Raw genomic sequence first — 26569 nt, 5'->3', positions numbered from 1 at the left:
CTTTACAATGTTATCAGAATCCATTGTAAAGATCTAGCTTATGACGTGTTCTCTAGTGAGTTGCAGGGTCATTCAAAGTTTCTGTATATATTGTTTACCAGGGGCGTTGAATATTGAAACGATATGTAAATCCATTTATATCCATACTTTATGCATATTTTCATGCTGTAACTCATGACTGTTTGTGGTGAGTTTCAAAGCAATTGGATTCTATATAGATTCACCAGAGGGTGTTGAATATTGAAATTAATTGTTAGATTATCAAGCATTACTAGTTTCTAAGTAGTTATGGTTCGTAAAACAAAGCAATGGAGAGTCGAAAGTAGACGGAGGGTACTGCAATTTCATTTCGATCATTGACAATCATTTATTTCACCTATTAAAATTGATTTTCTTCCAGTTGGTTATCTGAAAGTTATGGCGATCAGCAAATTGAAAGAGAGCTTTTACCATCAAAAGCGCCGAGCAAATACCAACAGTTGGAAGATGCTGCTGATGATGAAAATGAAGGAAAAGATAAAGAGCCTACTAGCGATAATGGAACTGACCAGAAAGAAGATGGAAATGAAAAAGACAAAGATGAAGAAAATGAAAAGGACGGCCAATGATGAAAGCTATAGGGCGTAGAAATGATAACATCTCTCTAAGTGGCTTACACCTTCAACTCATTAAAATCTTGGATCAAAATAATTTCTACCAAGCTCATAACCTCACTATTAAATTTATGAACTGTGCTCAGCTAGAGCACTTTACTTTGTAACTACGAGATTAGCGTAGTATATAGATACTGGTATCTTTTTGTAGCACTTAGGTTTACTTCAACCATGGATGCATGAAATGAGTAGTTGAGACTCTAGTTTATACGTCCAAGCTTCAACACATATGTTTGCTTTATGGCAACATCACACAATTTCCATAATTAGAGATTGTTAAACTACTATGCTTTGCACTTTCATGGTTGAATCCGGGGAATATTTCAAACAGATTTGAGGCAGCAAGTAAACCTCTTACAAAATATTCCAAGGCTACAAATATGCTGGGTTTCTCCAGCAGAAAGCTTTGAAAGATGGAATGCATTTGATTTATGGTAAGGGAATGAATAAAATTCACAGGCAAATTTTGATGAACATGAATCCATGCCCACAATATTGTACATCTAATAGAGATTAGGTTGATGAGAGTGATTTTTGAGCTAGACCTCCGATGAATTCTGCGTGCACGTGCTGCCATCTTCAAGAAAATTAAATCGATGACTCATTGGTAATAGTCACACGCTGACTGCTAGCGTGATTAACTCTGAACAACATGATTCTAGTGAAACGCTGCAATGTGTCACTGACATCGGTGACATTAAGCATTAACTAGATAATTACCTATCCATAGTTCTAGAGGGACGAAGTGTGCATGTAGTGTCATTTGATGACTCTATATCATTCATAAGGTTCCACGAATTGTGTGTTGTTTTGCAGGAAAAATCCCCGAGCCAATTACCGGCAGATATAGAAATTGTTATATATTTAATGCGGATTATTCAAGGCCGATGAAATTAATCCAATTCATCGGTTTTATGAGCATGTTTTACCCACTTTATGTTTACCTGAACTATAGGTAATATCTGAATTTGGATAAGACTGATAAAGATAAGGCTTGTTAGACTGTTATTTACTTGTTTGCTACTAATGACTTAAGTTTGTTCTTGGACCAGGAAGATGTGTCCAATGGTTTTAGTTAGATGGATCTTATATCATTTGCGCATAGTGTTTGATATACCATTAAAACAACAGGTAGGGCTAAAAAGATATTTAAGGAATATCTGAGCGGTAATCCGGGTTGATTGGATCTGACTTGTGTAGAGACTACTCAGTCTTTTTTACATGTACACAGTTAATTATACATATTCAGATGTTCTTTGTATTATTCTATGTATCTCCATTAGATCTAAACAATACACATCGTATAAAAGTACATGTAAATTCGATGACGGAAGCCAGGTTTTATTTATATTGTATCTATAGTATGATATATTGAATTTTTTCCGTGGGAGCACTCAACTTACTCAAGTTTGTTTGTATATTGTATAGATAAGTTAAAAGTTGTTCAAAAATGGCTGTGATACAGAATACACTTAATAGAATATAGATGTTGTAAATAATTTCAGTCCAATTTGTCTATTGGAAACTAATTGGAACCTAATTTACTTAATGTTATTGTTTTATTTTCCATAAAAAGCTGTGATTTTTCTCCTTATCGAGGCCATTATCGAGTGATCTCAATTATTTCAAGATATCAAATTTTTCATATCTACCATATATCTATTCATAAATCTAAATATACATTCCAGCGTTTTTGCGGACAGGGTTCGGTTTCGACCATATCATGTTCAAATTAGATTGCACCGATGATGATTAAATGATTAGATTGTCATTGAGGATGATTGACAAGTTAAAATTACCCCTCATTTTCATGAAGAATCTAAATTTTAATCTTTTTTTAGACACTGCATTAGTTTTTCTCTAAAAAAAATTAAACATTCCAATGGAGAATAGATCATTTTGTAATTGAATTTCCTTCTTCTTTTAATCAAGGATGAAATCATAGTTGGTCAAACAATTCCATCAAACTGTAAACGCAGTTTCTCGAACAGGTTAAGATTCTTACCTGTAATTCCTCATTCAAATGAGTCGGGGAAGTGGGATTGATTGTAGATAGCCATGACTACATGTACGGTCAAACCTGCTTAATCCGGATCGGCTTAATCCGGGTTCCGGCCTTATCTGGACATTATTTGCAGTCCATTTGTTCATTAATATCCAAAATGACCTTAATCCAGATTTCCCGTAAACTGGATGAATTTTGTTGGTCCCAAATGATCCAAATCAAGCAGGTTCTACAGTACTTTCGTTCTTGAATGCCATAACCCATGATGTAGCTACAAAACAACTGCTCTTGTTTTTTCCTAACGTTTCGGGTGGCATACTTCCATCTTCATAGTTTATTTAAAATATCAATTTCAGAAGATGGGCGGAACGATTCCAACTGAAACATTAGGAAAAAACAAGAGCAATTGTTTTAGATATATCTATATTGTGGGTTTTTCTCTTCAAGTTGGATTGGATTGAATTGACAGATATCTATGGGAACTGATTTCAAAAAGATTGTTAGAAACACGGAATATGTTCTACGTTATATGTGAAATTTTCATTCGATGCGCATTGCTTCCTTTTAATGTTTCACTATAGATTATAATAAAAAAAGAAGTATTATTAATAAGATAATGTACGAATGCACATTTGCTCAATTATGTATATATGTGGTACATGCACAGATATGTAAAATCTGACTAAAAGGTTGTTATGGTAATCTATGATGCCATCAATGTGGCTGCTATTTACGCTAGTTGCATTTTTTATCCAAACATCGTAAAACATCTGTAGAGAATCTATTCGAATCTTTTTATCGTTTGCATATATATGTCTACATAAAATAGTTGTTGAAGTTACGTCATTTTTTTTCCGTTGATTTTCATTGTTATATACGTATATGTATTAGTCAAAAATGTAATAGTTTATATGGTTTTGACATTAATTGTTGAAGACTCACGAAAAAACCAAAATCTCCTGTTCAAATTGTATCAAAATAGAGTGGAAGTTCGTTAATACGAATGTTGCGGGCAACGGTGAAATTGTTTTATTAAACGGGTTTTGTATTACTTGTATCCAAATCTTGATCGATACAAATATCTTCGTGATAAGCGGGTTTCGATTTAAAGGTCGAATGCCCTCTTAATTCCTACTTTTAGGATTTATCTTCCAAATGATGCTTTTGTATCGTATAAACGAGGTTCAACTGTATGCTAAGAGGATACATTACATTTTTGAATGTAAATATGATGGACAATGCCGGCCATCGTAATTGAAAGTAACTGCCAAAGTTGAAGTGTTTTTTACTGTCAAAACCAGTTTTTCTTTGGATGGGTACATTTACAGTACATGTACTTGCAATTCAAAATTTGCCCGTCTTTCCAGCCCTTGATTACCAATTCTCGAACCTAATGGCATCGTGAAATCTACCACGGTTCGATGCAATTTGACAAGGATACCTTTACGTGCTGACTTGACTACACTTTAAAGTCTTTGGCAACACTTTTTAAGGTTTTGAAATGTGAAACTCGAAAAAGCATCCGATAATGCTGACTCGGCTGACGTGAAATGTGTGATGACACGATATTCGACTGAGTACGTCTAATGAATGATACTTCTCTAACACTGATCACGAGGCGCTCATTAACTCGTGATTTACTATCGCACTTGTTGATATCGTGGCGACTTTTTACGTAAATCGCAGTTGTTTTTCACGCGAAGCGATCATTTAGCGAATTTGGTTTGAGAGCGTATCACTTTTTTCCAAGTGTATTAATACAGGCAATGTTATTTTTGTTCAGCATAATTCATAGGCATGAATACAGAATAGGCTAACCCAGTGCAATGTGGTAATTTAGTCTGGAAGGCTAGGAATAATCTATATTTTATCGTATATGATACTTATATGTCATTGTTTCTCGCAATTTAAACTGCACATCGAATGAATAAATCCATCTTTGTATGTACAATAAAGTGTTTGCATGATTTGGTTACGGAAAATATGTTTATACATTCGTTTTTCCCTTTTCCTTGTTCGTTCGTGTTGTGATCACCGTAGCGTACCACCTCAATGTTAATTGCTATGAATGGTACACCGCCCTCCGCAAGTGACGTCATATCGGCCATCAAGCGCAGGCGACTAATCTACTGAATCTGTTGAATATTGACGCTTGGTTAAGCTATCTAATACAGATAGTCGTGGCTATATCGGCGGTCTGTAGGCCCGTCGCCATCCCATGTTTGGGTCGTGGGGTCGATTTTCGTGTGAAAGAGGAACTTTTTGTAAGGCACCCACACAAATCAGGTTAGGTCCTGGGAGAATTCCCTCATAGTTTTAAATTTGATATTTGTTTTGATTACACCTGACACTCGTGACCCTGGTTACAGGTCTGTAGCCACAGCCATGTCTATGGGGGTTCGTTTTTTTTTTACAAAAGTGGAACTTTTTGTAAGTAATCCACGCAAATGTCGGGTGCTGCGAGTATTCGCGTGGATAATCTTTGAAAATTAGATTCAAAGAAGAGAAATTTCACAACTCGCATATTTGGGATTAAAATTTGGCCCCAAATCAAGTACCAGTATAGACGAAAATGAATGAAAAAGATGAGTGAATCTTTTGAAATCGATAACTCAAAAGTTGACGACATCTGTGTGGACCTTTGTCAATGAGTGGGGGACTGGTGACGTTTATCAAACAAGAGAACTACGAATAATCTTATAATTGTCCATTTCTTCACAGATTACAATGTAATGCTGATGTGAAATGGGATATTCAAAGAGTTTCTAAAGGAGTAGAATGTTTCTGATGTGATGAATATTTCATTATCTTGTTTTTTCGTAATTTGAAAAAGATTGAATTTATAACTGTAATGGAACTCGTCTTCCGATTTCGCGCATTTGACACATGATGTTAAACACGTGCTTGAATGATGAGAGCTCGCGAGAACGTGTTGTTATTACTGGTGGCTCGAGCTAATGAAATAAGTTAAACAATGCATCGGATCGAAATTCAATTTTTGCGAAAACGCCGTTACAATAACTAAACGTGACAATATGTGGATCGAAGTGTTTCTGCACGTTTTTTTTTGCTGTCGCGTGCTGCTTTTAAATGCGTGCACAATGGCCGCATGTTTGCCCGTTAACCCTGTCTAGAAGTCTCACTCTCTCTCATGCCTGATTGATACATTAATCTGCATTTTTTGGAATTGTTTTACACGTAGACCGACTTACATGTAGTTTGGTGAGAGTGGATTGTCCAGCGCTAGTAATAATTGAAAATCCGTGGCGCCTTTTGATATCAAATGATACATTTTTCAGTGCTATTTTTTCTATTTGATTGGTAAATTTCGTTTGATTTTGTGTCCCTTCCGGAACCGAAACAGGGGGTTTGATTTTGAAATTGGAATTCCCGGAAGTACCGTACTGCAGATATAGTTGTGCGATCCACGGTCGTATCAATTACATACTGTTTTAATGTGGGCTATATGCGAAATAAAAAAGAAAAATAAAAATTCGACAGTAAAACTGACCAGCTCGAACTTCAGTTACTTGTTTAAGTCGTTGCGGCTGGAACCAACTTTATGTTGATGACTTATCCAAATGACAAGTTATTATAAGTAAATAACCGATTAGGATAAGAAAATTAACGAACGAAGCCCGTTGCTATTGAAAATGATTGAAGATTTTTTTAAACTCATTGATTTCCCAAATCTTTCCATGAGAACCCTGGTTAAACAGTTTACCCACAACCGACAAGGAAATGTCAAAACGGTAAAAATCGCTTTAGTCAGCAGTTTGGAGATCCCCGCTTAACGAATAACACACGTAAGCCTATTTTGCTTAACCATGGACAATAAAACGAAGTTTCATAATCCATCGATTAATTAACTAACTCTAAAACTGTTGACGTCAACGATACCATCTTTGATAATGCTATCGATGAGAAATTTCATATATCGTGATGATCAATTTACTGTAAAACGTCCATTCATTATGGTATTAGCCAATAGCTATTTTCTTCGCGAGCACTCCGGGCATTTATAAGCCGCACATCTTCCATGATCTTGCCCGTCTTAATCCGGAATTCATCAGCACATAGTGTGTGTTCGTTGCATATTTTTCGAAGACGGGCGCATACAGGTATGATATATATCTGTGTAAACTAGCTCATCGTTGAAACCCATGACCCAATTCCACTTGTGACTGGAATTTTGGCTTTTAGATTTGAAATCAAAGCAGTTAATTTTTCAAATCGATTTATACATATTTGACTCCAGTAAAATTTCTGCCGTGCAACCAACGGTGGAATTGTTTTCTGGGATAAGGATAAATGTGTATAAATTATTATATTGAAGAATATACGAAGTGTTACGTACATTGAAGTAAGACGTTTATACATACAATGTATATATACTAAAAATCTAGCATTTCTTTTTGTGTCTAGACGAATCAATTGTTTCTGAATGTCCCTTGTTGGGGCATTGTGACGGCACGCACCATATATATATTATTCAAATAGCAACGGATCGCAATGAGAATTTGATTTATACACAGATTTCTCGGAAACCCGAGCTATATTCCTCGCTTGTCGCCAGAAATATCTCCCCGGGGGAGAGAATATTCGTTTAATCCGGGGCCCAATTTGCTCGCAGCCTATCAAGCGCTTTCGACATGTCGTTTGGTGTTCGCCGACCAACGATCAGATACGGAAGATCACACGGATGACCTAAACGACGGCACGCGAGTTTTTGGTAAGTGGTGTTTAAATCCCAATAGGCTGTAAATTTGCTACGTAATCGACCGATGTTATTAGAGTCCTCTATACTGCGTATACTTCGAATTCGCCAAACGGTCTGTTTTATCCATACGATTCATGGTCACGCCATTGATAAGGATCTAGTTTCTGGGGTTACGTACCCCACATTTTGTCTTGGCTTGAATTAGAGAAAATTTTCGGTTTCATTTGTAGGATGGAGTCGACCAAATCATTTGAAATGAATCTAGAATCAAACCTGCGTATAACATACCAAGAACTACTCAAGCCGCATGGATCCCGTGAAGATAATTTGTTAGCAAAACGTCGTCCGATGCTAAGGGCTGGTTTTCAAGTGCGGTTTCTAGCTAGCTTGTTACAACTGCCGCAGGTAACCGCTCGTGGAAGCCAGACCAAATGAGCTCCACAGGGTGCAGTTTCACGAACAAGTTTAAGGCTTAAAGGTTAAGCTTGAATTGTTGTCCTCATTGAAGAAATGAAGTAACCAATGGCAATTACACCAAAAATTTGAGTTAAACTTTTTTGTGAAACTGGCCCACACCAAAAATTTGAGTTTAACTTTTTTGTGAAACTGGGCCCAGGGGCCAGTTTCGCAAAAAAATTTTAACTCAAATTTTTGGTGTAATTGCCATTGGTTACTTCATGTTTTCAATGAGGACAACATTTCAAACTTAACCGTTTTAGGCTTAAACTTTTTCGTGAAACTGGGACCAGCAACGAATTGATGCTGACGCAGCCCGCTATCTAATGATCGTTGCCCGTCGATTGTTGCACGCGGGATATTGCAGTCAAGCTAAGCATTCTTCTCGGCCGTTTTTTTTCGGAGAATTTCGTTGCTGACGAATGGAATTTATGCAATAGAATGGATAAATCCAGGTTATGGTCAGGAGGTTTGGTGAAAAAATCGTGCCATCTTGGCAACAAGCATGGCAATTTCAGGAATGATAAGAGATTGACTAACTGAAAAAATCAGACATGGGGGCAACTGAAAAAAATTCAATACGGCCGACATTTTCAAGACGGCCGCCATTCAATAAATATTCTTTAATGAATTCCTTTGAAACTTGTGTTTCTGAAATTTTCATGCTTGTTGCCAAAATGGCATAATCTATTGAAAATATGGTATCCTGTTCTAATAATGCCCAAGATAGGTTTCGTTGAGGATGGTTTCATAACTTACGCCCCTCTACGAATTAATCTTAACCACGGGAATCTATACGGATGGATGAATATCGCCACGCGATAGCAACCATAACCATGGAATATATGTTCTATTTTCAGACGAAATGATAACAAATAGACGACGAACAGCAAACATTTAATTTCAATATACTAAGCAGACGCGAGGTTCTCTTCGTTTTTCGGATGTATTTTTATCAATGAAACAAAATGTAGCGACAACAAAAAAACCCTCACACTTTATCCTCTCTCACACCTTTTGAGAGTTCTTTTGATTTTGATCGTGATTTTCATCTAAATCGTTATATCATTCAACTTTGGACCAGCGTATTTCTGTAATATTAATCGTTAATGTTCACGTTGATACAAACACTTAACGAATGGACGAAAACCCGGGAATGAAAAAAAATTCGACTGCGATGAAGACAATAATGATATAGAAAATTTTTTTCGTGAGACACAGCTCCTAATATACCCCGAAATTTCGTTAATATTCAAGATAAGATTAGGAATAATGGCCCAGTTCCATAGTTGTTGGTCAAGTTTGATTATGGTTGATTACCAAATTTCTTTTAACTTAACACAGATTAGAGTCAAATTTAAGCCCACAGAAGGCAGTTCCAGGAAGCCGTTGAACCGGAAATCACCAAATAAAACTATACAGGGCCGTACCTAACAGGGGCAGGAGAGGGACAGTTGCCCCCCCCCCCCCCCACGATGAATTTTGAAAAAGTGACCCTTTAGCAAATATTATTTCTATGAACATCCCCTTTTTCGGGATTTATCCCTTCCCCAGATTCAAATGCAGATACGACCCTGCTACGTATAAAAGGCGTATTTGCAGAATGGCTATACGTCTTGAGACAATGAGGAAAAATGATGAATCTATATTCGACAAGATGTTGATATATTTAACGTTACGGACAGCACATTGCCACATATATCTTTTGGAACTTTATGATCGAGTATAACGACAATAAATAATAACACATTATATCGTATTGAGGTAATAAATAAGTACAATACGTGTGCGTAAATATTTACAAAAACGGGATCCAGAAATATAACCTTATAAAGGCTGATAGAATAGGTTCGGTTTCGTCCCGTGAATTGTATAAATCCAGAAACGAAGAGTGAACAATATTACCACCTGTACCCCGCAGAATTTTCAAATTCTTTGGACTTATGATATAAAGTTAGTTTGGTTTATTGGGACAGTGTATACCGGCGGTCATCCATACGTGAAATGACCTTTCTGGACCCAGCATTACTGATCTGATGCCTAGGGCACGTCAGTCACCAGACGAGGAAAAACTTCGATAACATCTCAAAGATGAAAGATCCCCTCGATAACATGAAGCAATACATTCTACCCGATACTGGGTTGGGGCAGATGAACAGAACTCTCGGAGTAAGTTAACCATGGACTTTAAAATGACTCTAAAAGTCTAAGTTCGTTTAAGAGTCCATGAGTTAACAGAGAAGAAAGCGTTATTCCTCGGCTGATAGCTCCAGTGACGATTTTTGAGAGTGTCGAGGTTAAATTTTACGAGAATATTCAACATGTTTCATTGTTATTTGGCACTAAGGGAGACCGGGGCACAATAACCACCCTTTCACATAGCCCCAATCTAAAATCCTTCGCTACAGCTACAACACTCCCTCCCAGCTCCTTGCTACTGTTATATCAACAATATTGTCGGTAAACCAGTGGCTACAAAAAAAAACCTGAGGAAAAATCGTCGCTGCAGCTGCAAACCGATGGTGACTCAATTAGAACGGGTGTCAATGTGCCCTCCCCTAATCACGTCTGCATCTGATCCAGTGAATCCGATGAATTTGATTATTTACAGTGGAACTTCGTTACAACGAACTTCTCGAGACAAGAAAACCTGTTCGTTTTAACCACGGACTCTAACATGTTATAACCAATAGTTCGTTATATCCACGCTGTATGAAACTAATCCAATTTTCTTACTTGGGACGAAATTCTGTATTTGTTATATCCAATGAATCGTTGAATCCGAGTTCATTAATATAACGGGGTTTCACCGTAGTGAAATATGCATTTCTGTTTGAAATGAAAGTCGAATACAGAATTTTGTATCGGAAAAGGAGACCACGGCATACTACACATCACAAGGCATTTGTTAATTTTGTTTTTTTCTTAAAAATGCACGCAGTATCGTAATTGGATATCGAAGCCGAATCCGAAAAGGGCTGGATTAAATGAAGAATTAGTTTACTAATCTCAAGCTTTTTTGTCCGGAAAAACGCTGGTTTTCGTGTTTATTCATATACAATATATTACATAATGAAATCGCCCAACCACCGGTCTCTTATATCGAAGTTTCTCCATGAATATCGAAATTGCTGAGTTTCATTTATGATTTGCACTTATTTCGTGATATGAGGAAGAAGAAGCCTTCTTTGAAATCTTATATATAGTAAGCGAGGATGGATTTAGGGGGAGGGGGCGAAGGGGTCCGTACCCCCTAAATCTTAAGGTCCCTAAAGAAGTATATCCCAAAAAATCCGAAGTGATCTTTTTTCAAGCGCAAAATGATGGTATTGCGATTCTGGTATTGGTATTGTGTATTATTTATGGTTCATTTCATGGAATTCATCGTTCATCCTCGTGGAAATCTTACAAAATTCTTCTTAACATTTCAAAAAATTTCTATCGTCAACGTAAGGGGAGACCCCCTTCAAGTACCCCCTCACGGTCGTTGGCCATGAGGGCTATGCCGCTACGCAGCTTGCATCGTCCATACAGTTACATTTCAATGCGGTCCCTTTTTACTTCCCTGGACCCCGCCCCTACAAAAATCCTAGATCCGCCCCTGATAAAGCCCGGGGCATTGGGCCCTTAGAGGTTAGTCCCACGGTTTCTAATGGGCGAACATTCCGTTCATTCTTTAAGAACCAATAAAATCAAGCCAAACGATTTTCGATAGGTGTAGTCAAAAGGAAATATGTGGCAGACAGATTGAATGAAAATAACTGATGACAGGTGGTTGGGCTATTCGAGCGAAAAGTGATACGCGGTTCCCAGCAATTCTACCGGACTCGGGAATAACAAATTCTGAGGTAGTCCAACAAATTATAATGCGGAATAAGTTCCGATCACAACAAAGACAATGTCACACATACACACACATACATATACTTTGCGTACGTACACTTATATATCACATTTAAGTTTGAATGAAGCACATGATCATTTTTCATTCTTTAATTCGCCTGACAACACTGTTCTCTCGTTCTCGAGCTCCCACGACGACTGATAACCCATATTTAGGCTATGGAATTTCGTTGTAAGCATAGATGGAGTTAATGGTTGTATTTAAATGCAATCACTGTAAGCGAAATCCTGAAATTCTTCTACTACCAAGAAATTCTATAGTGGTGCGATCAATGTTTCGTATTTCACTCATATCGAATTGTTTCGTTTTATTTTCTCATTTAGAAACAACGAATTGTTCTCACTTTCTCGAGCCTTTTCGGTCCACTGGCTTCACCATCATGGCAGTGTATTTCAACGAGGAATGAAGATGGATCGTATTCCATTGTATACCGTCACGTTGGAAATAGTTATCATGGCCTCCCTGGTGTTTATATAATCCGTTTAGATGCGATTCGAAACAACTTTTGAACCACCACGCACCCTTATATTGTTCCGCGCAATTGTCGAAAAACCTATTGTCATGGTCGCTGTCTTTGGTACTAAATTGCTGTTGATCGTGGTTCTCCCAATATGACGTCAGGGAATCACCGGCATTTCCTTTGTATCCACTTATACGCAAACGATATTTGTCAGCTTCGTCCGTAATACTAAATGAATCATATTCGGCAAAGTATCTATTCCCGTCCCATGTTTCTAGTTCTATCCTCAGTTTGTAATCGCCTACAAATAAACCGAAATTGAAGAGAGTTAGTGAGTCCAGCATTTAGAACCTCATTATATGAAGTTCTTTCGGGGAAGATTTTTTGCCGCCGTAAAAATCGTTACAACAATTTAAATACATTGATAGTATGTGTTATGGGTTCTGTGTGGGTTCATGTGCACTACGTCATCAATATTGGTGTTTAGAAATAGCAATTACAATTGTGAATCTTGGCATTTATTTTGTATTGACTATATTTCATAAATCTGATTTTAGTTTTGACAAATTTTTGCAATTATTTTTGAGAGGATGTACACTACGTCATGAATATATGGGGCTAGACTGGTAGCCGGTCAATTCAATTATCGATATAATGATGATAATAATATTTATTTCTTATATACCGCGCTCCGTATACATTTCAGCGCGGTTTACAAATATACAGATATTCAAATGCAAAATAACTTTATTGATCCTTGATATCATATGATTCATGTCATATTATTTACTTTTGGGAATATTATGCAAAATATATGTTATTTTTTCAAGGCGTCAATAAAATTTGAAGTTAGTTTTCTTGTTTATATCATTCAGTATTTAAATCGAAATTTACACGACTTGTACTATAGATATTTCTTACCTTGTGAAGTGATTTGATGAATTCTATCGTTGCCGAGCCAAAACTCGGTTTCTAGATTTCCGAATCCTCGCTTGTATTCGTCCCAGGTCCTATAGAAATCCACACTGCCGTCCACCCTCCGCTGTATCACGGTCCACCCTGAAAGATAACGATAATGTGATATGTTTTGAATAAAAACGAAATGAAATGGTTCAATATTTCAAATACAATCTTTAGTTGCGTGCAATATTATCTACGTTTTTCGTTGTTTTCTACGGAGAGTATACCATGAGAAAAGAGCGATACACCTGGATGTTTGATAGATCAGATTCTCGGGAACAAATAGTTTTATTACGTCGATTGACCGCATATATGCCATTTCCCATTCTAAGCAATTGAAGGCCGATTACGTCTACTTAACTTGAATTTTTAACTAAGTCTTTAGTGCCGAACCTGTTTTTAAAGAGTCTGCAAGCTCTTATTTGTTTTACTCGGAACGTTTCGTAGATATATTCACCAAGGGGAATAATCTTTCGCATAAAAAAACATCTTTTTTATAGCAGTTCCGTTTAAAGTACACAACTCTCGATTCAAATAAAAATATTCGATCTGACATCCCATTTAATTACACCAGTTTTCATAACCATTTATCGAGTTTTGATCAACTGAGCATATTTTTGGCAATCCTGTCATCAGGCATATTACAAAGATGAAAACCAAAATCTTAACATTTCTACTTCGTAGATGATGTCTTATGAATACAGGCGTCCAACCCATATCACTTCAGGTTCTTCTGACGAGTGTTTTCCAGTCCCCAGAAATGAGCACACGTACATTACAACCATGGACTGTATTTATAACGTCGATTTTTAGTCAATGATACAACTTACCTGTCGTATTGGTTATCTGACAGCAAACTTGGAAAGGTATTGGCGACGCTGATGGTTGAATCATAACGTAATAATTCCCTGGTGATTGAGAAGTACTCTGAATAAAAACATCACGGCAGTCTGAAATTGATACAAACGAAATAGTGTTTAGCTACCGGTATTTCAACTGGCGGGTCAGGATGAGAATCGAACCTGTGCCGTTAGTAATGATGAGTCAAATTGAACATTTGTACCATGTTTTACGTACTTAGTCTGCCCCATAAATGCTAACCTTAAAAATCTCGATACATCACTAGAAAGTATTTTATGCATCGTTCCGCCGAGATAAATCATAAATTTAATGGTTAAAAAAAATTATGATCAAAACATTTCTAGATTTCTAAAAGCTGACGGAAACCTTTGGAAACGATTGCTTGTCGTGTGATGTTCCGGGTGTACAGACTGTTAAAGTGTTGTTTTCCATAAAGATCTATCAAAATTTGTATTATTCGTCAAAAGTTTATTAACTGACAATAAAGTTTAAGTGTAAGTGTTAGAAAACGTACGTAAACCATACAATTAGTGACGGTCGGTTGTGGAACTAACGTTTTAGCAAAGCTCGCTTAATACCCATTTTTTCGGACAAATAGGAATGCAAAAACCACTTATCTGGGTTTTAAAGGGTATCTAATTGATTATCAGAAAGCGTAAAACCACCGAGTCCGTTGGGAGAATATGATCTTTAAATCACTTTCTACAACAGAAGTTTAGAAAAACTGCGGATATTTAGGGGTGGTCGACGGTGTATCTACATCAAAGCGATTTCTTTTTGAATGTCCCGCTGACAGTTCTCATTGCGCTAACCTCCGAGTCGTAACGCCGAAAACTGATAGGTTAATTAAACCAGGATTGCCCCAGGGTTTGGTTTTGATGTGATTTGTCTGTGTCATAATATACGGCAGACGCTCAACTGGAATCGGAGGTCAATAGATGCAAGACTTCGGCAAACGATTTCTTGATTTGCTAGTTAACCAGTTAACACTAAAACCGCCAGACATACGTCGATACGCTATATACTCCTCGGTTTTGATCGTTCAAGAGTGTTCGCAGTCGGATCAAGATATGCCACCCTTGGCGAACATGTGTTTTGTAACATTGCGTATACAGTACATATGAAGATGAAAAGTCGACCGCGAAAAGCTAAATGAATCACTTAATATGATTCTCAGACTGCCGACTGGAGAATACTTCGATGAAAGTTATCATTTTATAATCATAAATAATTACAATATCTGAACTAATAACACACATTTATATATATGATTTGATTCGGGTCTGGCGGACATGAATTCCCACGGCAAAGTCGTCTGGAATTATAATGAACCGTTAAGAGCGATGACACGGGACAACGGGTTTCTAAAGAATGAAAGTCGTGCTATAATCCGCCTCAATAAATAAGAGGGCATTAGTAAAAATATGCATGAATGAAGGATTGGCGATGTCAACAAGGACAGAGTCATGGGCGATGTCTCTGAAATTAAAGAGGCCCAGTAAAAAGTTGAATATTTCATTATTTGAATATTCGACGAAGTCCGCTGAACTTTACAAATGCACTCGATAAATTCATTGAAATTGATCATTCGTCTGCGCACTATGAAAGATTAACTACATAAACCTCTGCTGTAGCAACCTGTTAGATTGTCTACATATCGATCAAAGGTTCGCGCTTCCGACCTACGTCGACGATGTTTGTTCTCGTCTGATCGCAGGATAGAAGATCGATCGCGGCCTCGCCGTATATTGTGTTATTCATCCGCGTACTTCCGCAAAAAAACCGATCCGAAAAACTATTATTCTTCGTCGCGAGGAGAAAGTGGTGAAAAGCGGCGAGACTGATCGATTCGGACGATTTCCGCTCCAACGAGGGTCCCCAAATTAGGCAGCTGATATCAGCTCCTATACCGCACGCTTAGAACAAATGGTTCTTCCAGGAAACCTGGGGTTTCTTCAGCACCTAAAAGTGATATTCATGGGACAAATGGGTTCTTTGATAAGTGAAATGTTCTTTGAAATCCCACAACCTCCGCTCCATTTAGAAGATAATAAGGACCCTCATTTCTAGATATTTATTTCAGGAAATCTTAGGAGAGGGAAATAATCTATTTTAGAAAATTCACTCATGACTTTTAATCGTAATGTTTTGGCCGATAAAGAACAAATAAGAGCAAAGATCAAACGACATCATTAATGATTTTTTAAGTGCAACTTTAGTATTGTAAACGGTGCCCTTGAATCAATATATGAGGCCGGGTTTCCGAACTGCCAAGAAATAAAAAAGGATGTGAACCGTGCTCTTAAATCCAAGAATATTGAAGTAGGTTGGTTTATGCACTAATGCCCGAGATAATAGAATTAGAAAAAAATGAAACTATTATGGTTATTGCTATTTCGAAGGATATGTGTGCATGTATAACCTGTTTCATCGGGAAGACACTTCAAACGATCAAACGTTTCGAAACGTCGTTTGTGATCTCATGACAATGACTTGGTAATGAGGTAGGCCTATGTCTGTGGAAATAAAGTGAACGCGCAAAGATATTCACTTGTTGTATACATATTCTATTTCTGTAGAATTAGCCCACAATCGCTTTCTTGGCGTATATATACGCATTTAAGAATATACGTATTTTAATGTAAGAAATGTAACCGTCTTATGAAATGATTCGAAACCGGAGACGTCGAGTGAAAATCAATGTCTTCGTCGAGGACAACATTAGGGCTAATGTTTCCCACGTAATGAACCTGTTAATGAAAATCACGCACGGAAATTAAAAGGTCGTCATTTGCTCGACAGCTAATTGATATTTTGGCCGTGAAACAAAGGCGACCTCGAAATAATTAAAACCCAGCGTTCTCGAGATACGTATATGTCGGCTTTAGAGACGTTACCTCGACCCGCCTGAGAGTTACCATTTTACATCCCCTTCAGGTGTAGCTATAGGGCGGCCGTTGTTTTGAATCACGGATTCATTTCAAATATATCGATATTTTCACACACCGTGTTGACGTCCAAAATGTCAGTTCATGTTTGTCGATTGTATATAGGAATTGCTTAATCATCGCGAAAACCTGCCAACTGGGTGATCTGAAATTATTTGGATTGTCATTATCCTATCTACAATCCGCTAATTACACTTCGACGGAAGAGTGTCAACGATTAGTGTCCTAAATAGGCCTTGTACAAATCGACGCATTTTCGGCATTTTTGACTCGGCGCTTTTCTCAATAAACATTAACTTGCATCCGCAAATTTAGAAATTTATGAGATCAAACACTGCGGAGTGGCTTATAAACGTATATGAACGCTTGGCTTACACTGTGATTACGGAGAGTGCACGGGCTTTATCAGGAATCCGTTCGTGTTTTATGGGCTTAATCGCAGTGAAGTCCTGTCGAAAGGAGTGGTAATGGACTGAGAAATCCATTTTCATTTACATTTTACTTTATGGCTCTATATTCATCCCTACCCATATTTTGATTATCTGTATCATTAGTAGAAGGTCTATATCTATCTGTTTGATATGTTGCGTTGCCATATGCTTGGAAAGGCACTGTAAGGACATACGATGATCAATTGCTTCGCCTCCGATGGTTACATCTGAATTGTTACCCATTCCAGTATTCACTTTGATGCAACGTAACGAAACATGTGCCAAAGCTACCTTAAATTCACTTGAAAATTACCAAATTCGCAATTAAACATGTGTTAGGTCTGACTTTTGATTGTTCTTTGGGATTAAGATCTCAGTTTTAGTTTGCTGTATATACATATGTTTATCTTCAGTATTCATGACGTCATCGTTGAAAGTTACTTCGGGCTCAACCCATTGGGCTTGGTCAGTCACTCTTACTCTCAATGTCGTTCTATTTTTATAGATATATTTTTCTGATATTCGTTTTCGCGATAATTGCGGATATCAGTTTTCTATATAAAGCGGATATATTGCAATACATAACTATAATTATCGATCATACATGGCGCATCCAATCAAAAACCATTATCTAAACGACACGAAAGTTTATCAAATAGAAAATAAGAATTCCCAATTTAAAATTATGTCATCAATATCGGGGCTAGCCTGGTTAAGCCGGCAATTCAAATTTAAAATGACTTAATTGATGCTTAATATTGTATTCATCGTCGATAGTATTAGGTGACATCTTTGGGTTATTCTTCTTCAAGGCATCAATAAACTTTCGAGACAGTGTTCTTGTTTCAATTGTATCGCAATTTGATTTTTCTATTAGTGGCAAATGATAATGTGACAGTCCCATTTCAAGAAGTTTGGTTATTGTTAGCGGGTTTCATCATTATACAGTTACTTCGTGAGATTCATACGACGCAATCTTGTTTGGCTGGTGAATCAATCCCAAATTATGAAGTAACCTATAAGAGTGATCCACCATGCTGCATTTCAAAGTATAAACGACCAAGTCGTGACATCCTATAGAATGTATAGAAATGCATGGTTTGGTTGCAGTTGAGGGTTTATATTCAATCTAAAATAAATATGAATCGTGCCAAAATGAATCCGACAGTAGCGGGATCTTTTTCTTAGAGTTTGGACCCCTGCCTTCCCATTGAGCAGAAGCGGTATTTCTTCAGAGTTTAAGCCCCTACCTTCCCATCATCGAGGTTGTTTGCGCTTTTTTGTCGATACATACAGATATCGTTGAAGGCTGTATATTTGACGCTCATCCTCTCGGAAATTGTATCTAGAAAAAACGCTAACTCCATTTCTAACTCATTTGGCGTAGCAGCTTAATTCGAGCCCTTCCTCTTATTCCACACCTTCAAATTATCCTAAATTCGGGGCCCTGGAATCAGCCAGCCGGTATCTGTACGTACTACATAATATTTTTAATCATCAATACTCGATATTCAAGCCGGTTACGATGAAAAATGTTCAAGAAACTGATACCGTCAGCAACAGGCCCCGGGTAGCAATAACTTCAAATGTTTGCTTCCTACCTCTCCCCACGCCGCGCAATATCAACAGCAACGATGTTTGCAACTGTTGTAGTACGAGTAAGTATAGATAGCGGAGCCGTTTTGCGCGGTGATAACGCGATCGCGATTGAGACGGCACTTGAGGTGATATTTCCATCGGGGATCGTTCATAGACGATGATAATCGAACTGGTTGATAGATACACGTCGAAACCTCTCGAACACTCCTCAGAGTAAATTGGATTGAACTTCAAATCTACATATTTGAAAAATTTCGCGAATTATGGTTTTGTGGTCAGGGATATGACCTTTCCAAAATTTTCTAATGTCCTCGGCCCATTTTATTTTCATCACCATTTCCGATTTTTGTATTGAGCTTTGAATCTACATATTTGAAAAAAGTATTTTCTATTTCGAGAATTATGGTTTTGTGGCCAGGCAAATGACCTTTCGAAACTTCCCTTTCGTCTCATCTCGGCCCATTTTATTTCAGTCACCATTTCCGATTTTAGCTCCAACCGAGTCATCATTCAGAAATTGACGAATAGGTCAAACGAGGATGTGAAAATGGAACGCATCGAATGGGGCAAAATATTGTCATTTTGTCAACTGTGACCGTTGTATCCATTGCTCTGGGCCATTTTACTTGTCAGAACTATAACGTATGGTTGATGAGGCATCTACTTTACTTTAAATGGTTCCTCGTTCTAAAATTATAAATACGGCGTGCATTTTCCACTTGTGGACCCTACCTTTGGAACTGACTACCAATCTCCATCCGTTCGGTTGATGAAGAAACATTTCGCAACTCTCTAAAGACACGTCTCTTTTTGAAGTATTTCCCAGAGACAGCGCTTTGAGCGTGGGGTACTATTATTAATATTGGAAATATTGCAGATGACAAAATGGTAAAACAGTCGATCAAAATTTAAAAAGCCGCCGCAGTTGATACAGTCGGTGGTAATAAAAACGTTGTTATTCGATTGATCTCAACAGTTCTAATGAAAAACAAGGTTTTTTGCCAGCAAAAACATGGGGTAAAAATTATACGCGCGATCGTCAACGCGTCGTGAATACAATGATAACAATACAGAAAAAAGCTCGATAGATTGAGGACGAGCAGGCAATTTGCAGCCAGACCAAATTGCCCTTAAATGGTCGATGAAAACAAGGCCTCGATAATTATGATACACACATAGGTTTGATATTTCAAAAAACAAGTCGTTGAGTGGAATAATGAGACTGGTGGTCTTTGTGACAATAGGGTACAAGTAAACGTTGACCTCTTTCGGGTACGAAAATTACGCAGACGACCTTGCTACATGTATAGCGCACTACTGTTTAAAATTGTTCGATGATTTCGGTATTGAATAGTTTTTTGATGTGTTATTCAACATACGTGACGTTGTAATGCATATACGATAGGCATTCTGATCGCTTCGACCACCCACCTAATGAATTACAATCACTCTAGTATTTTTTTCTATGTAGGCTCTAATATATCATATAGGCTCTAATATGTATATATATATATATATATATATATATATATATATATATATATATATATATATATATATATATATATATATATATATATATATATATATATATATATATTCACAGACGCGCGTTTGAATATATAGGTATATATATATATATATATATATATATATATATATATATATATATATATATATATATATATATATATATATATATATATATATATATATATATATATATATATATATATATATATATATATATATATATATATATATAAACGCGCGTCTGTGAGATCAAATAAAAAATGCCCGGGTTAAGAACAATTCATATAAAGAGGCTCGTCGACGATATAAAATTATCATACGGGTCTTTACTTTAAATATGAAAATGGCCATAATGATGATAATATTAATGGAATAATATTATCATTCTGGTGCCTGGAATGGAGGTCGTGAACTCGCGAATGCCATCAAGGGCGGACGCCGCAAAGAGGCAACGAGTACAAGCTCGCCTGCCAGAGTACCTATGTGTTTTAATTATTAAGTACGACGATTCTAACCCAACGCGAAATGGCGAAAGATTTAAACACGAAATAATGCGCTAGTGTTGATTTTTATTAAAAGAAATCAAAATATATCTGTTTTTTGATGGCCTCCTATTTCATGCGTATCGAATACTTTGTACTGGATATTTCGGAACGGGGAATTCAACTGTATGAAAAAGTGAAAAAGGCACATATACTTTGTTTTACATGAATTTACATCGCTCCTGCGTGATAAGTATATATAGTTCAGGGCGTGGTTTCTGATACTCTTACAAGGCACCATACGCCTGTTCATCACACGCCTTTCTGCTGTCGTTCGTCTTTTGTGGGGATGTATCAGACTGGAACGGCAATGCGACAATACAGAAAATATTGTGTCCCGATTTCCACGATAAAAAATTTAATAATACATGTAATAATACGTGCGTCCTTTTTACGTAGCCGAGTAAATCAGTAACAATGCCTGTCTTGTTAAAAGTTAGCTCTTATTGTCTCTCAGTGTCGAGGAATTTTTGTTGTTGAATATTCAAGTTTCTTTGGTTTGATTTGGACAATCATCAAGGCCTCACAAGACGATAGTATAGTTGCCCGAATGATATCGAGAATATGACTTTTTTCATAGAATAAGAAAATACATGTATATATGTATAAATTAGAAAAAGAGAGAATAGTTGAAATATTCAAAAGGTTCCGCAAGTCTTTATGGTACACCCCGCGGACAACCAAAGGCGTCAGTTCGAATATTTCATATATGTATGTGACAAAGTGACTGTCAACAGACGCGGACTGTAGTTTAGACATTCAATTTGGTCATTATTAGAGACTGCGACTCTAAAGGTCCCTCTCCATTGACCTCTTTTTATCGAGGCGAGTAAAGGCAAACAACAGAGTCATTCAGTGAAAAAAGATGCAAATTTCTCCGGTGGTGTCGAAGTTTAGTCGTTGTACGTTAATCGGTTCATTATTCACGTGAGCCGTCTCAATAGTAGCTTGCCATACGCAGTGTACTTTACTTCGACGCATTTGCTTAAGAAGGACAATTGAGCATTTCTTTGGTCACTGGGCCACCCAGAAAGCCGATGAAAATTAAACGGAATGCACTCAACAATTCTGCTCCGTTATTATACGTATAGTTGCTACCGCTTTTTCTGTTATGTCCAATTTTCAAAAAGTATCATATGGTTTCACGACGATTTCGGTTAGATCAATTAGTATTATATATGTATCATCATATAGTTTCCAGGTATTGGGTGAGATATACCTACATCGGGCATGGCGTTATTAACGGCTAAATACTGCCATACGGTAGCGACATATTGACACATAAATGAACGGATACCCTGGAGTGAATCAGCCACTTTAAAAGCAATAATCATATTAATCGCACGCGGGCCTGGGACTGCATTGCATTAACCATGTAATAATTATCATTGTCGAAACAACAGTACTATAAACCAGTAGCGCAGCGAAATGTGCTCGCAGAATCCAGAACCAAAACGAACACCGAGTTTCGTTCATTGAGTTTAAACTATCTACTTAAAGAAACGAAGAAAATAATTACCTTTTGGCAGACGAGGCTTTGTCGGTTCGACCTCAGGTAAAGAGTTGACAGCGGGCGAAGCAGTTGTCACCACGGAATCTCCAGACTTTCCGACATTTAATCTATCTACAATATGCGATAACCTATCCAACGTTTGTTTTAACTTGGCGTTGTCGTATCTTAACTTGGAAATTTCTTTATTTTGTCTAGATATTTTTTCGCTCAATTGTTCTAGTTTCGACTCGCGTATAGATTCAGTTTCGCGGATGCTGTTCAAGCGATGATTTATTCTGTGGATTCTGTGGTCCGTTCGCTGGACGGTCGCCGAAACGTTCCTATGACTGATCAACAGCCAGATCAAGCGATCATCAAGGCCCTGTAAGCGTTTGTACACGTCCTTACGCATCAGCGGTTCGTATCTCGGGCTGGCTCCCATCGGCATGTGGCCACCTACGCCGTACCTACGATACGATCCGCCGTCCATTTTCTTGCGATCTAATCCTTCGCCCACAGAAATTAGAACCATATTCACAATTGACAATATAAACACCCGGTGGTACATCCCGATCAACTTGACAAATCGATCTGCGCAAGACTATTGAAAAACTCCAGACTCTGTGTCTTCGCTGATGAGGCCCTTAGCTCACGATCAGTCCGTCTGAACATGTTCACTAACGCATACTAGGCCTATCCAAAAATATCGTTTGAAATTCGCACACAAAGTTTCGCCGAAAATCTCAACGGAGTGACTGCGCCGATAAACCGTTTACCGTTGCGTATATAGCATCATAGACTCATCAGTTTTTGGCAAAAATTGTTCGCCTCATCAATCAGTATACGATCGATAGAACGCACGACTCGTCGTTTCTCGGTGAATAATGAAAATTTTATGTTCAATTACGTCTTTTATAGCGTAAAGCTATCATCGTCTGTTCGGCGTAGGCTCTTGATCGTTTCAAGCTCGGTAGATTGATAGCAAACGTACCGACGCCGCGTTATAGCGATCGGCGCGTTTTCGACGTCATCAAACTGAAAGAGCAACGCAACGACTACGAAATACAAATACGAAATTCAGAAATCCTCCTCATCTTCTTACCGATCTTAAAACGCCCATTTAAACGTAACTTCTTCGAAACGTTATCGAAAACGATGACGATGTCGCTATTGTTTCGTTTTTTTTCAGTAAAAGGAAGCCGACCGGAAGAAGTCGAGAAGAATGCTAAACAGTCCGTTGTAGTGGTGAATAACACATATTAATTCCGATTGAAACTTTAATAACTACCGGTAACGCGAAATAACTTAGTCCACTTGATAGAGCTAATTACGCGTGCGAACGATTAGGGTGGTGTAAACTGGAATGTGGAAATTGTAGAATCCTACGCGCGTTTCGTGGTTACACATTGATGACGACATCACCTTATCGCGGCGTAAACAGAAATATCACGCGGTTGCATCAACATCCCGTGGGTTTTTTCTCATAACATTTTTGCGCAATTCGCTCTTCGCGGTGCGGCATTATCTTCAGACGTTTTTCGACCGAGGTGACGTTAGTTGTTGCAACCGCGGCGGCGATTCTATGAGCGAGTGGTGTCTCAGTATACCGGCTTTATTTCTCACCTCAAATCGAGAAGCGCGTTATATAGAATATGCCTCTCGTCAAAACCGTACATAAAAACCGTACATCAAGCCCGGAGCACCGGTAAAAAGAATCGGGCGAGTAATCTACTGACCCTGCTTAAAGGGCGCTTAATCAAAATTTTTTTCTAAAGAACCTTCTGTCTTGTGATTCGACTCGACAAGATGATCGCAAATAGTATATACGGTTTAATAATAAACGAAATCAACTCAAACCGCCGATTACAATCCGGTGTCCAAATTAGTACTTCGTACACCCTCAGGCAAATATATTTATGTATACGTATTCCACGCGCGGTGTGGCAAAAAGACTGACGGTGACGAAAGTTCGTATGTAAAAGTCTAAGCACACAAACCAATCCAGATTTCCTTCGACGAACAGTCCGCCACCGGCGTCAAAGTGAGCCGAATAATCTCTTGACAAATGTGTTTAATTCGAAAACAAAAACCGACCAGAACGCTCAGGGGTTATAGGGTCCGCGCTTTTCGGAGATAAACTCTCGATTCGAAGGCGTTGCATTTGTCGTGGCTTGCATATATACAGTGGAAATGTTTGCTGCTACTAACTGCATACTTCGCGGAGCGAATATGAAACAGGACACTTCGCATTCCGTGTCGTACTTGTCCTACAAATTCCAGCAATGAAAATCGCCATGTTCTAAATGCCAGACATTTACATCATCCCAAATAATTACATAACATTTATGTATTTGAGTATGCGTGCGTGTTTGTGTGTGTGTTTGTACGGGCGGGCGGTGGTTGGTATATTAATAAGAAGATCACACAAATAGATAAAGTCCGATAGAAAAAAGAATCCAAGTAAGACGAAAATAAAACGGTTGGAAAATAAAACGGCTGCAGACGCGCATAAATTAACGTGCTTTCTCAACTCGCGACGTCGGGTTTTTTTTTTCGGCAGTAGAAAATTAACTTCACTCGAAGCTTACTCCATCGTAGGGAGACATCTTGCAGACATCATTCTTAAGAAAACTGAACAAATGTTTTGGTAGATATTTTTGATTTCAGGTTATGTATTTTCTAAACGTTAAATTATTTTGAATTTTTAACATTTTTTCGTAACACATTTTACGTTGAGTTATTTTCAAAATTTTAAATTCACTTCAGATGACATATTTATCAATCGCAGTGTTCTATCTTGTCTGGTTTGAGTTATTGTCTGAACGTAAATCATTTCTGGATAAAGAGTACATATTTTTTCACGTCGTAGATGGCGACCGAGTCCCCTGGGAAGCGTGAATTTAGAATTATGGCGAACAATTTTGAATTTAATGTTGACAATACAACTCATCATAAAATAGGAAAGCAACATTTCAAAGCTCCTATTCGGTGTCGACATAATAACTCGCCATAAATATTCTTTAGTCCACATATAGCCATAATTGCATCGAACCTAAATCATCAAAATGATATTCTTGAACAGAACATATGAAGATTATAACTTCAGGTTTAGGTGTAGCCATCACACATTCTGAATTATCATATCTGGCTGCAGTCATCTTGGAGTAATCATTCGTCAAGTGATTACTCGAAGCTAATACATGTTTTAGTATATATATATATATATATATATATATATATATATATATATATATATATATATATATATATATATATATATATATATATATATATATATATATATATACATCGTATATATATAAGTCTACATCGTAGCAAAGTACCTGCACATTTATCAAACGATACAGCTACCGATGCACTGAATGCCGCATACCCTGGACAGAAGTGAACTATGGCTACGTTTCACCATCCAGATATCTAATAGCCCTAACGACCGCAGCTCATAAGTTTCGATATTTTTTTTCAAACCTTTCCTATTTGCTTCGAATCGATAGTATGGCCCGATCTTCTATGAAATATCCGAAAGTTAACGACTTCAAATTGTTGGAAATCTACTTCGATTTTTCAGCGCAGTTGTTGTGAAAAAGATTTCATTTGCTTAACAAAGCTTTAGAACTACGATAAGAAATAATTCCTCAGCAGTAATTTTTCTTATTACGCAACATTAATCGTTTGTATTAAAGCTGATGAATCTGGAAAGGAAAATAAGTCTCGTAACAAATCGCGGCTCCTTATTCAAACGAGACCGGCCTTTTTCGTGGTTCAATAAGTAAGTGTTGTACACGGGCGGCACGATTATCATTTTATAGCCACGCGTCATGAAGGCCTTGAACTCTCTTTCGACAAAACAAAGCGTTAATATCACCTTGTAGCCCTGGGGCCGCTGCTGGTTTGACGACTTTCTGATTCAGCATGTTTTAAGGGGAGTTCAGCTATAGGGTATTTGCGGCTGGTAGGCCTGCAAAATGACCAACTTAAGAAAAA

At 37.6% G+C, this 26569-nt stretch overlaps 2 protein-coding genes across 2 annotated transcripts in view; one reads left to right on the top strand and one right to left on the bottom strand.

Moving 5' to 3' along the window:
- The window catches only part of LOC141899004 (lipoxygenase homology domain-containing protein 1-like), a 65116-nt gene extending 60486 nt beyond the window's left edge, over nucleotides 1-4630 (top strand). Inside the window, exon 54 of the mRNA XM_074785153.1 lies at nucleotides 401-4630. Coding sequence (XP_074641254.1) covers nucleotides 401-608 — 208 coding nt within the window. The 3' untranslated portion in view covers nucleotides 609-4630. The remainder of the gene's footprint in view (nucleotides 1-400) is intronic.
- Nucleotides 4631-8829: 4199 nt separating this feature from the next.
- Nucleotides 8830-23640, bottom strand: LOC141899832 (fibrinogen-like protein 1). The gene is made up of 4 exons (XM_074786391.1): nucleotides 22592-23640; nucleotides 13989-14108; nucleotides 13120-13257; nucleotides 8830-12499 (listed from the first exon to the last, which is right to left on the bottom strand). The coding sequence occupies exons 1-4, from the start codon at nucleotides 23130-23132 to the stop codon at nucleotides 12078-12080; spliced, it is 1221 nt and encodes a 406-aa protein (XP_074642492.1). The 5' UTR covers nucleotides 23133-23640; the 3' UTR covers nucleotides 8830-12077.
- Nucleotides 23641-26569: the final 2929 nt, after the last annotated feature.

Source organism: Tubulanus polymorphus, chromosome 2 (assembly GCF_964204645.1).
Source record: "Tubulanus polymorphus chromosome 2, tnTubPoly1.2, whole genome shotgun sequence".
In the NCBI taxonomy this organism is placed as follows: Eukaryota; Metazoa; Nemertea; class Palaeonemertea; order Tubulaniformes; family Tubulanidae; genus Tubulanus; species Tubulanus polymorphus.
This window is presented reverse-complemented; position numbering and strand designations above follow the sequence as displayed.